Source organism: Amphiura filiformis, chromosome 9, assembly GCF_039555335.1.
Source record: "Amphiura filiformis chromosome 9, Afil_fr2py, whole genome shotgun sequence".
Lineage (NCBI taxonomy): Eukaryota > Metazoa > Echinodermata > Ophiuroidea > Amphilepidida > Amphiuridae > Amphiura > Amphiura filiformis.
In genome coordinates, this window is record NC_092636.1 from 19,556,657 (window position 1) to 19,569,702 (window position 13,046).

The 13,046-nt window shown below is 35.4% G+C and overlaps 2 protein-coding genes across 2 annotated transcripts in view; both read left to right on the top strand.

The window, feature by feature from the left end:
- Positions 1 to 672: 672 nt before the first annotated feature.
- LOC140160726 (polycystin-2-like protein 1) lies at positions 673 to 5,830 on the top strand. Its single transcript, XM_072184026.1, has 3 exons — positions 673 to 954; positions 3,715 to 3,961; positions 4,627 to 5,830. The coding sequence occupies exons 1-3, from the start codon at positions 703 to 705 to the stop codon at positions 4,953 to 4,955; spliced, it is 828 nt and encodes a 275-aa protein (XP_072040127.1). The 5' UTR covers positions 673 to 702; the 3' UTR covers positions 4,956 to 5,830.
- A 3,886-nt stretch (positions 5,831 to 9,716) lies between these two features.
- LOC140160008 (C-type mannose receptor 2-like) overlaps positions 9,717 to 13,046 on the top strand; it is a 44,557-nt gene continuing 41,227 nt past the window's right edge. Inside the window, exon 1 of the mRNA XM_072183276.1 lies at positions 9,717 to 9,817. Within this exon, the coding sequence (XP_072039377.1) occupies positions 9,745 to 9,817 (73 nt within the window). The 5' untranslated portion in view covers positions 9,717 to 9,744. The remainder of the gene's footprint in view (positions 9,818 to 13,046) is intronic.

Below are 13,046 nucleotides of genomic sequence, written 5' to 3' on the forward strand. Positions count from 1 at the left end.
GCTTTGTTTTAATATAGCCTTCATCCAATCACTCTATATGCTTGTAGACGAGGTTTTACGATACTCCAGGGAAGAAAATCTGCTAGCAAAATGTGACAACTACTTGGCTGCTGATATACCCCCTCCTTCCCTAACTCCCTCTCTCTCTCTCCCCCTCCCTCCCTCTCTTCCATGGGCCTCAAGGAAGAACCAATGATTAATTGTTTTTTCAACTGATTCAGTGTCCCACAAAGAAAAAACAAGTTTCATTTATAGGATATCATTGATATTTTGAGTTGTTCCCTTACATTGATGGCTTTTTACAGGGTTAGCGCTAGGACAAAACACTCCAGAGTATCCAGGGACCCCCAAACTTGCAGAAAATAAAAAAGTTGAGGGTCCATAGTAGAGTTTGGCAAGTCTGAGTTGCATGCAGCATAAATAGTATGTCTGCGGTAGGTCTGGATTGAAAAACTGGGGTGTGCAGGAACCCCTGAGCTTGCAGAAAATCTAAAAATAGGGGGTCCGAACTGTATTTTGGTGAGTCTGGGACCCCCAAATGCAGCCTAGCGCTATACCTCTGGATACTGATTCTGATCATCTGATGTAAAAAAGAGATGGCACAATTATAAGTTGACATGTACATCAGATCTAAACAAAGCTATATTTTTTATTTTTTTTCTTCTCACAGGGAGGTATGTCAACTTCCACCCACTCTCAGTCATGGACCAGGTCTATAGCGTCATTCTTGGATTTGCCGGTTTCCTGTCTACTTTGAAGATCAACATCCTGCTGTCGTTCGATAAGCGCTTCACTCAGCTGAAACGTACCTTGGTTTATGCCCGCAATGATCTGCTTGCGTTTGGCATATATTTTTCCATCATTCTCTTTGCCTTTGTTGCCATCTATTCACTGATTCTTGGTGCACAGATTGAAGATTATAACGGAGTGCTCAACACAATGCAAACTCTGCTGGTAAGTACGGTAGTAGCAAAACTAGCCTTATCAGGGGCGGATCCAGGAATTTTTGATAGAGGGGGCGCCTTTTAGTCGACGACGAAAAAATGGTGTTAAGGTTGGTCTGAACCCTGGAATTATGAAAACTTTCGGGCCTCATAACTGCTAAATTATTAGTCTAAAGAATATAAAAGTATACATTTTAGAATGGAAATGACTTGATGAATTCATCTGTGAGGTCCAATTTGGGCCAAAATGCTAATTTTTTGGCAAAATCCCCAAAAATAGGTTTTTTGGACAAAATTTTTTCGTACAACAAAACAAAAAAATTGTTTGGCCAAAAAAATTTTTATTAATTTTTAAAAACTAGATAAAAATATCTAGGGACCGTTTTTTCATTTTTTTGAATTTTGACCAACTTCACCAAAAATATATGAAATTTGGGCAAAAATCAGGCTTTTTTATGTTTTTTTGAAAATTTTGCATTTTTTGACCATTTTTGGTGCAAATTTCTCAAAGTTGGTCAAAATTCAAAAAAATGAAAATACGGGTCCTAGATATTTTTATCTAGTTTTTAAAAATTAATAAAACAAATTTTTGGCCAAACAATTTTTTTGTTACGCTGCACCTGAAAAATTTGGACCAAAAACCCGTTTTTGAGATTTTCTCCAAAATGAGCATTTTGGCCCAAATTGGACCTCACAGATGAATTCATCAAGTCATTTCCATTCTAAAAATGTATACTTTTATATTCTTTAGACTAATAATTTAGCAGTTATGAGGCCCGAAAGTTTTCATAATTCCAGGGTTCAGACCAACCTTAAGGGGGTTACCCCCTCGAAAAATCACCGGTTTTGGTCCATTGTTTACTGTTCATGGCCGAATTTGTTCATTTTTTTAAATTTCTTTCATTTTTTGTATTTTAAGTTAGGCCGGCGCCCTTTGCTAGTCAAAAAATATAGGGGGCGCGTGCCGGATGCGCCCCCCCCCTAAATCCGCCCCTGCTTATAATCCTCTCTACTCTACGCGGGTGTTGACTGCAGATGACAAGTTTCAAGTTTTCATGATCATCTTTAGAATCAGAATTTAAAAAAATGCATTTAACTGAGTACATGTACAATCCAACATAGTAGTGGTTCAGTGGCGTAGCGTGAGTCATCATTGGAGGGGGCACCGACCATGATTGGGGGGCACCAGGTCTGATTGGGGGCACAAGTCGTTTTTCGGCAATTTTCTTATAGGATTTTGCAATTGATTTGGGGAGATGATCTTATAACCCTCTTTTTTGTGGGTGTCAACTGCAAGCGACAAGTTTCAAATTTTCTTCAAAAATTTTCATGACCATCTTTGCAATCAACATTAGAAAGTGAGTACAATCAAGCATAGTAGTGGTTCAGTGGCATAGCGTGGGTCACCGATTATGATCGGGGGAACCAGGTCTGATGGGGTGGGCACAAGCCATTTTTCGTCAATTTTCCTATGGGATTATCTCAACTTTGCAATTGATTGGGCATGCCCTGGTGTCCCCTATGACACTATGAGCGTGTTTCTACAGGCGCTCCGCTAAGTTAACGCTAAATGGATAACGGTATCTTACCGTTATCTTACCGTTTAACCTGCTGTTTCCACAGACAGGTTTTTGCCGTTGGCGTTTTCATACCGTTTAAGCTGAATGACGTCATGTGATGTCCCTCTACCCTATTGGTTTTAGTTATTTGCATTGTACCAACAAACATGTTTTAAAAGTGTATTTTGTCTTTACCTTTTACTGTAGTATGGCCAGAATCTTGCATCATGAGGCCTAGAATTAATGCTAGAATGGATTGTTTAATGGTTGATTACTGCTAAATAATCACCTTTCTTTGTTATATTTTGCAAATCAACAGAAAACTTTTTACACAGTTTTTCACTATTTTATGGCATTTACAAATTTCCGTGAGCAAACCCTGAATTCCGTGAATTTTTCTGTTTTTCCGTATGACGGAGAAATCGTGTGGATTTACATAATAGTTTGGACTTGTTATGTTGTTATTAAGGTTTTTGTCATGTCGTCCGTCCAATTTACCTGTTGATTAACAGCCATTTTGCCTGAATTTGCTCAATAAACGGCAAGTTACCGCTTCGGTCTGTTTCTACAGAAAATCTACCCGCTTCGTCAACGGCAAAAACCTACTCCAACGAGGTTTCCATTGGTGTTGAAAAGGCGTTGCAAAAAGGCGTTGGAGGCTGTTTCCACAGGAGTGGTTAACGGTTCCATACCGTTTCCAAAATGGTATTTGGCTCTGTAGAAACACGCTCTATGCCACTGCAGTGGTTCTTGAGATAGCTCTTGATATTTTGAGAAAATATCTCAAAACTTTGACTTTTTATGTTGAAGCCTAGTATGGCCAGCACACAGCATTATGCTAAATTTATAGTAGATCACCAAGTGAATGCAATGCATTGCTTTTGAAAAGCAATGTGTAATTACATAAAAGAGCAGATTTTAACAAATACATACCTGCCAACTGTCCCTATCTAATTGGGACTGTCCCTATTTTTACTGAAACAAAAACCATAATAGAGTGCGATTTTTCCATGTGTCCCTATTTTTGCAAAAATATGACTATAGTAATGTATATAGGAAATTCAGGAATGTCCGTATTTTCAGATTTTTTCCTCCCATTTGTCCCTATTTTTGAGGTTTTAGGGTTGGCAGGTATGCAAATATCAAAGGAATCAACATTAAAAAATAATTAACATTTTTTTCCCTTTTGTTATAATTATTTCACTCCACAGGTACTGCTTCTGGGTCATTTCCGTGTTCATACTTTTAACAGTTCCATGAGGTTCTTCAGTCTGATCATCTTCGTGGTATACTGTGTTCTCATTGGTTTTATCTTATGTCGTATCTTCGTCTCCATCATATGTGATGCCTTCACTAAGACGAGGAAAGATGATGCTACCAGCAAGGAAGGAGTGGCACTCGAGAAAGTGATCGGAGCGGAGCTGAAACGGCAGTTCAGAGATTTGTTTCCGTTTAAAGGTAGGAGATGTCATGTTCACTAGGAAGTTCATTTGTCAGGATTTAGTTCAGATTTGGACATTTTCTTGACTATTTCGTAACTTTTCTTAACTATTTCTTTACAATTTCAATAAATAAAGAAATAGTTAAGGAATGTGAAGAAATAGTCAAAAGTCATTGTATAAGTTACAAAGGCCATTACAAAGGTCAGTAGGCAAATGTTAGAATTTGATTTGACTTTTGTTTCTGATTGTGACATATTACCATAAAAGGCCTAAAAAATTGAATTGCCCTTTTCAGACTGAACCAAAAATCTGAAAAAACAAGGTCACTTTTTTCATATTTGAATTTTCGTATATTTGGTATAAAAATTAGCCTGACGTGGTAAACTTATGTTTTTTAATATGGCAAAACATGTTTTTTAAATAAAACGATCGACGACTGATTATGGTGATGGTTATTAAGGGGATCATAATTTTATCATAATTTCAATCAATTTGAGAAAAACCTATTTGATATTAGAATGGGGTATCAACATATTCCAGCTATCATCCCCAGAAGTTGGTCCTGGCTTCTACAGAAAGTGACTACTCTTAAAAGGTGATCCAATGTTTATCAACTATGTGTGAGTTTTGCGGCATTTATTAAATAACATATTCATTTTCTGTTTTTCATTTCTTATCTAGTCAAAAGAAACAACGCCTACAAAATCCAACCAGCTGATCAACTTGGTACTACTGTCAGCATCAACATGACGGAACAAGGTCCAGCTTGGGATGCGTATGAGAAGAAAACCGCATGGGGAGATTTTGATGAGGTGCCCTTACCAAGAACACCCCCACCTCCATATACACCAACCGTTATTTGGGATTCGGCAGAAGAAGACGACGATGATGATTTCTTTATGGAATACAACCAGATATCACGTTCACCACATCCAGAAGGTGTAGATTTGTTACTTGCAAGAGCTGATAAGTTATTGATGAAGATGTCCCAATCAGTAGACAATATATAGGATAGCATTTTTTGCGGACTGATATTTTAATAACCAAGCCAAGGTCTTTACTTACTGCTACAACTAGAGAGAAATAATATATGGATAATATGAAAAATCTACAGCCTTTGGATACTGTTTTGGACACAGAATTACAAAATGAGAACCCGGACTCTCTATACCGCCACATACCATAACGCCATCAGCTATGGGGAGAAAATCGGGGGTATTCCGGTCCTTTCCGATGGTGCGCGGAGACGAACAAAAACAATTCTGCATCTCATCTGAAGCGTCTTGGTATTGTGTGCAGGTCGCATCAAATGCATCTCTCCATTTGGCTTGTTTTAGTCCAAACTTGATGACTTTGTTAAGGGCACTGGACGCATATTGGAATGAATACGGTAGTTTGTTTTGTCAGAAGGTAACAGAATCTTGTCAAAATGAAGTGGGTAATCTTGTCAAATAATGAGCTGGAGATCTAATCAATTTGAATAGTTGTTAAAATGAAACAGAAACTATTCATTTTGATAAGATTGTCTGTTCAAAGTGATAATATACCTAATCAAAATGAACAGTATATTTCATCAAAACGAATAGTTACGGTATCAAAAATAAGTGAGTAGGAATTCTATTCAAAAAAATGAATGGTATGAAATTTAAGTGTAGGCATTACACAATCAAAAAAACTGAATGAAGACCTGACAATCTTTACTTACAAAAATTAAATCGGAGCTTATGACAAGGCTTAAAGCCATAATGTACAATTTTATAATATGAAATTGGTTAATTTTTTAAAACCTGTTTTTTTGGCATATTTGTAATGTTTACACATGTCCCAACTTGCACGGAATCAGCCAAATTTGTGGTGTTTGTTGGTCAACAGAGCAAAGTTTGACATAATGAAGAATTATGACATTATGTCCTCCTATAGAACTGTATGTTAAACGGCCAAAATAACCAACAGGGTTTCTTTCACTTTACCTTGTTATTTCAGCTCAAAATGGAGTTCCCGGTAATTATTATTTGCATTATTTCAGCATTTTCAGTATATAACAAATTTAAAATTGGAAGGAAATCGTACATTGACCTGTGGTGATAAGGCAACAAGCTGGACTCGTGTAAAGCTATGAAGAGTGCCATTGAGGAATAGTTCATATTGACTAAATTCGTCGGGTGCATTACATAGTGACGGATCTGCACTTTACGGTAAAATCCATAGTGACGGATGTCGAGTTCTCAAAAAAATTGCGCAAGATATAGTGACGGTTTTGAAAGTTTTGAAAATATCTATTAAAGGAGGATTTCGTGATCCTAGCATCCTCTTTTTATGACATTTTTCAGTAGATATCCACGAAAAAAGCTTATTTCCAAAATTTCAGATGATTCCGATTTTGCGTTTGCGAGTTATGCATGATTATGTGTATTCACTGCTCCATAGACAATGTGTTGTAATTTCGTTCTGGTGCACCGGAACGAAACTCAAATTTGGCTATATTTTTGCTAAACAAATTAATCTGCAAGAAATATTTGGTACATAAACATTATGTAGCCAGAGGTATCCAGTGGTGTAAAAATCTCAACTTTTTTGGGAAAAGTGGGGGATGAGGCTGTGGATCACGAAATGCCCCTTTAAGGGTCTACTTTTAATAGACACATAAATTGCTTAAGGGGGTACTACACCCCTTGATAAATTTGTGTCTGTTTTTGCATTTTTCTCAAAAACTAATAACACAGTGGTACGGTAACAAAAGTTATGTTTATTATTGGGGCAAGGAATCCAAGACCCAAGACAAGCGGTTTGTTATTTATGCTAAGAAATAAGGTACCGCTAGTATGTACCTCATTTCCTATCATATATTCTGAATGGCTTGTCTTGAGTCACTGAAATTTCAGTGTAGTAATTGGATTCCTTGCCCCAATAATATACATACCTTTTGATACCAGTGTGTTATTATTTTTGAGAAAAATGCAAAAATAGTCACAAATTTACCACAGGGGTGTAGTACCCCCTTAACATTAATGGCAAGTTTATAATCTATGCCCAATACAATATACCTACTCAACATTTTCTCGATGCCCATTTTTTTTATAAATTTGTGATCAACATCCGTCACTATGTAATACACCCTTGGTTTGACATCCGTCACTATGTAATGCACCCGACGAATTGATGAATTAAAAGACAATTTTATTTTTGAATCTAAGATGAAGAACAGCTAAGACGGAAAATACAAGATTACTTTATTCTAAATAAAGAAGATTTAACACTTGTTTCTGTATTCAATATAAATGCCTAAAGCAAATTTATCTATTCAAAATGGTGATTCAGCATCAGTAGAAAGGCTGTATTGGACTATTCTATTAAAAATCCACATGCCCCCTGTGGAAGATTTTCGGAACATCTTTCACAGGTGGAGTATGCATTTAGGCAGCTCCATTTGAATTTCATACACCCTATGAGAAAGATTCAATCTGAATCTTCCTCTGAGAGAGGGTGGGTTTCAAATGGATCCCTTTCATACTCCCCCTGTGGGAGATATTTCCAAAATTTTCCACAGGGGTAGTGTGGATTTTAAATGGAATAGACCATTTCATTAAGATACTCATATTACATTAAACATGTAAATAATAAGATGTAGTTGTTGTGCAATTATAATAAATATATAGCTGAGCAAATGAATAAAAGCTTTTTCTCTTGATGCATAAATGATCAATTTCATAGAAGTTTGCGGGGAAAGACACAAGAATTGACAAAATGCCATTATCTTTATGGCTCTAATGATGCATGAAAATATGGAAACAGCCCATTAGTCATGGGTCATTAGTCCAAAAAAGGGCTTAAAAGGGCATTTTTTGATCCACAGCATCATCCCCACTTTTCTCCAAAACGTTGAGATTTTTATGAAGTGTTCTGGGGCAACGTATGCACACACACACACACACGGAAGTCATTGTACCATTTCTCAAAGTAAATTATATTTAAAGAAATAGATATTTATGTCTAGCTTTTGAAAATTAATAATAATAATTACCAAAAAAAAAAATACTGAAGAACTTTTTTTGTTACTAGCGGCCACCCGTCTTTCGCATTTCGTAAATAAATGCAATTTTACAAATGCATCACCACCCTCCGAGTGTTTATTGCGAACAATTTTACCAACTCCCTAATTTATTACTGGTTGATCAGTCGTTTTCATTTAGGGTACCTGCAGGGAATATGGGACCATTAAGGACGTTTAGCTTATTTGCATAAAAACTAAAGAAGATATGCCCACAAGAGATTGTTATGATGAACAACCTGTCCTTTAAGATTAATAAAACAGGCAATGTTACCTTGTTTTATGTTTGTTTGGACGCTATGACGTCAAAATGACGTCATCGTCAAGTGTCCCATATTACCTGCATGTGCAGGTAATATGGGACACTGTGTTATCTCTATGGTGAAAATCAAAAGTTCAGAAAATCACTCTTTTGTTCTAAAAACATTTTTGTTACATGATTTTGAATGTTAAATGCAAATTTCTACAAGAAAATTCAATTTTCTAAATAGTTTTGCTTTTCGCATTGACAATGCACACAATTTCCTATGTGTCCCATATTACCTGCACTCATTCAGTTGAAAATCAGAGAAAATAATCATTTATAAAAGGAAAGTGCCACTTGTCAGTGGAATTTTACCTGCTGATAAGCTTAACCCATCACCTAAAGATCATAAAAATGACAAATGCCCCCTCAGTACCAGAGTTCTTTGATACACAATCATAAAATGTGACGTCATTGATTTTATATCAGGCCAAAAAAATCGACATAATTTTTGGGCAATTTCACTCTTTTGGCATTGATTTCCAAGAGTTTGATACACAGACTCCAAAACTGCATTCTAGAAGCACAATTGATGTCTCTAAACACTTAACAAATCAACTTAAAGTGTTTACCTTCTCTAAGCTACTTTTTGTTAAAATGAAAACAGGTGTCCCATATTACCTGCTGTCCCATATTACCTGCAGCTACCCTAATTCATTTTAATCAACTTCTTCTTTGTTCCCCCCCCCCGCCGTATTGTCCCCTATCCTCCCGTTCTTTCCACTGTTCCCCCTATAGCTCACGTCCCTCTTATCCGCTCTGCCTCGTATCTGTCCCTAGTATCATGCCCATGGTTTTAGTACTTCTTCCTAGTCAGCTGCTAAAACATTTGTGAATGTGAAACATAAAATGTACAATTCATGTCCAAAAAATGGGGTTAAAACGGTATTATGGGATTTTCACCAAAACTGAGCATTTTTGCCAAAATTTGACCTTACAGAGATGGATTTGACAAGTGTTTGCCCATACTTTTAAAAACGTAAGCAGTTATTAGGCCCAAAAAGTTTCCACATGGTTATGACCAACCTTAAGCATGTTTGTACTTATGATGCACGTCATGACGTCATCATTGTTCAATTTATTCCTTTAGGCATCGACGTGACATCGCCAAGGACAGACAACAGGTGTATTCATACATAGACCAATTAATTATATAGTACTCTTTGATATTAGTTTATACGTTTCCATGGATATACTAAAATTAATTATGTTCAGGTTATATATTGTCTTTACAATCCAATTCATAATTTTATTCAAAATTTATAGTCGATTTGGTAAAAAAGTGTGACAGATATTGCTTGTGAGATGTGGTGGCATGTTTTGTTTTTATCTCGTCTGTTAAATTCGTCAAAACAAAGATTGGCAAAGTAAAAAACAATTTAATGCTATGATCCAATGGAATATAAATAGCAATAAGATATTGCATCTGCTCCTGTTTTGAAGGAATATGGCGTGCCGAAGTACCAAACTATGCGTGATAATACTTTTTGGAGTCTTGATATTTCCACACATTCATTCAGGTAAGATAATATTATTCCTTTGCTTTCATTTTAAATAGTTTTATATTGAAATTTTAAAGCATTTTAATATATAATCCGCTTCTGTCTCGTGTCGTTCACTGTCTGTCTGTCTTTGTGCCTGCTTGCGCATAATTATTTTCACTTATCAACCTATCTTTCGTTTGCCTTCATCTATAATATTGTCACTCCTATAAATATTGTCACTCCTATAAATATTGTCACTCCTATAAAATATTGTCACTCCCAACTGAAGTGCAAATTCAAACCCCAACTATTCTCAGTAAAGACACTATGAAAAGCAATCATACGAATCTATACGTATTTACAAGTAATTTATTTAATAATAATAATAATAAACATTTTATTTTATTTTATTTTCTCCAATAATAAATTTAACAAAAAACAACAACACAGCGTTATACAAGAAAAATGGTTACCGGGTGATAATGATCCAATTTACATCACAATGATCCCCCAATACACTTTGTTATGAAAAACAGACCACAATGACATGGATTAAGGGATCTGGAATGAGCGTTTTGATAGTATTTTTTGTGGGACATGAGAGCACATCAGACATATCGAATTGCATTCTGAATACGAAGAATGTCTTTCTGATATCAAATGATTTTCATTTTTTGAGATTCACGATATAATACAAATTTTATGATAAATTATTAAAATTTGATATTTTTCACATTTTTGATATATAACAGTCCTCGAAGTAAATTTTATAAATCTTATGACATATTCTTAAAGTGTGTGTAGCTGGGAGGAAAAGCCGATAATCAATTGAAAAATGTTGACCTTTCATATTAAAGATATGGATTTTTTTCCCAAAAGACCTAATTTTTTTGGTGTTTTGGGAGAAAAATCCATATCTTCAATACGAAAGGTCAAAATTTTCAATTGATCGTCGGCTTTTCATCCCACCTACATACACTTTAAGTATAAATCATCAGATTTATAAAATTTACTTTAGTACTGTTAAATATCAAAATATCAATTTTAATCATTTGCCATAAAATGTGTATTACATTGCAATTTCAAAAATCAAAATTATTTGATATCAGGACATTCTTCGTATTCAGAATGCCATTCGATATGTCTGATGTGCTCTCATGTCCCACAATAAATACTGTCCAAACGTTCATACCCCACCCCTTAATTAATTCATGAACATTCCAAAATTTGTCAAAGTCCAAACACACTTTTGATTCCAAAATTCAAATCCTAAATATTTCCAAAGTAGGCTACAAATTTGATCTTTGTTGAATACTCAACTGGAAAGTCCAAATTTGATGAATATTGATGAAATATCAATTTCAGAAATATTCTAAGTCCAAATATAAAATTTGATATAAAATCAATCTCAGAAGTCCGAATGTGGTGATAGCACTCAAAAATTGAGACAAATAAAGCTGTTATACAAAATATTGAGACCAATAAAACAGCTATATAAGAGGACTGGTATCATGATATAGGTCTTATAAAGAAGATCGAAACGATGATTTTTCCTCAAGGTTGAAAATGCCCCAAAACTCTCATTTTGCTATAGTGGCTTCACACGGGTAGAAACTAAGTTCTTCTTGATGAAAATGATCTCAAATGAATAGTTTGCACTATCTATATAAGACATTTTACAGGAAACATAGAAATATCAATATGGTCAATAGGACTGAATGTACATTTTAAACCCGTTTCACTGTTACCTGGGTGACAAACCAATTTTAATTTTGCAAACTGTTCCTTTTTAAATCATTGTAGCAAGTCAAACATTTTGAGGCCGGTTTGATATCAAATTTGGAGAAATGTTTCTTCTTTTTTACCCATTGGAAGCCAAAATGTTGACCTTCGCGACCGTTTTGCTCACATGTATGTACCCAATTGTATTCTAATTACGCATATGCAGACAAGTAGTCGATTGAAATATCATTCTAATCAAATGCTTGATTGATAAAATTAATGAAAGCCACCTGATGGACGAATTATTTTAATCATTTATCCAAAAATTCAACATTTTGTGCATAAAATATGCACAATACCTAGACGGACTGCATCCACGACAGTGATTCACTGGCACGTCTGCGGTAGAATTTCCGGGTAGAATTTGAATCTATGATTTTGTATAAGATATAGTCTGGACGTAACCTAGACGAATCAAATATGAATGAATGAATGAATGAATGAATGAATGAATGAACAAGTGCATGAAGCAGGACTCCGTTCTAGACTAAGTCTTGCCGCTTCATTATGAATGGGTGAATGAATGAATGAGTGAATCAATGACCGAACAAAATTGAATGAATTATAAGTGAATGAAGCAGGACTCAAGTCTGGACGTAACCTAGACGACTCATGAATGAATGAATGAACAAGTACATGAAGCTCCGTTCTAGACTAAGTCTTGCCGCTTCATTATGAATGGGTGAATGAAAGAATGAATGCATGAAGATCTCACACCACCAAATCAGAGTCCCATAGAGATATGTGCTAAATTTGCCTTAAGAAAACGTCATTTTTTCTTCACAGGAGCGACTCAGTTTTAAGCGACAGCTATGATGGTTGAAATCAGCCCTTGCCTGATCCCTCTGGCTGAGAAAAAATATAGGTTGACCGTCATTATTTTTTACGACTGGCCCTCAAAGTCTCACGATGTCTGGGAATTTCCTTTTTTCAGGCAAAACCATGCGGTGTTTCTGTAAAGAAAAGGCTGCTTAAAATCATTAAAAGTTATTCGATCTCTCCCATCTGTGGTACACTTGCAGGAATTAATATTACTAATCATGACCAATCCAAATTTGGCTAAAATTATGCAAATTTCTGCTCATTTTAATGCTTATATTCAGAATCAATGGGTTTTTCTGAGAAGTGAAATTCAAGGGCTCACAACCATATATACTATTTGGTGGTGTGAAATCTGAATGATGCAACATGTTTCTGATTATCCTTAATTTCAGACTATTTTAATCTAATTAACTTATTTTTAGCATAATTTGAGCAAGAAGCTGGTTAAATTTTTTTTTTCAAGCAGAATCATTGTGTCTGTGACATCTGCTATCTACTGAAGATAGCATTGTGATTACCATGTTAAAAATTCACCAAGACTTAGGCTTTTTAGCAATTTACAGTCAAGAGGGACAAGTAACCAGGCAGACACACAAAAGCAAAGAAGAACATGTGACCACAATGTCTGAATTATAAGTTTTGAATTATATGGCCTATTAGT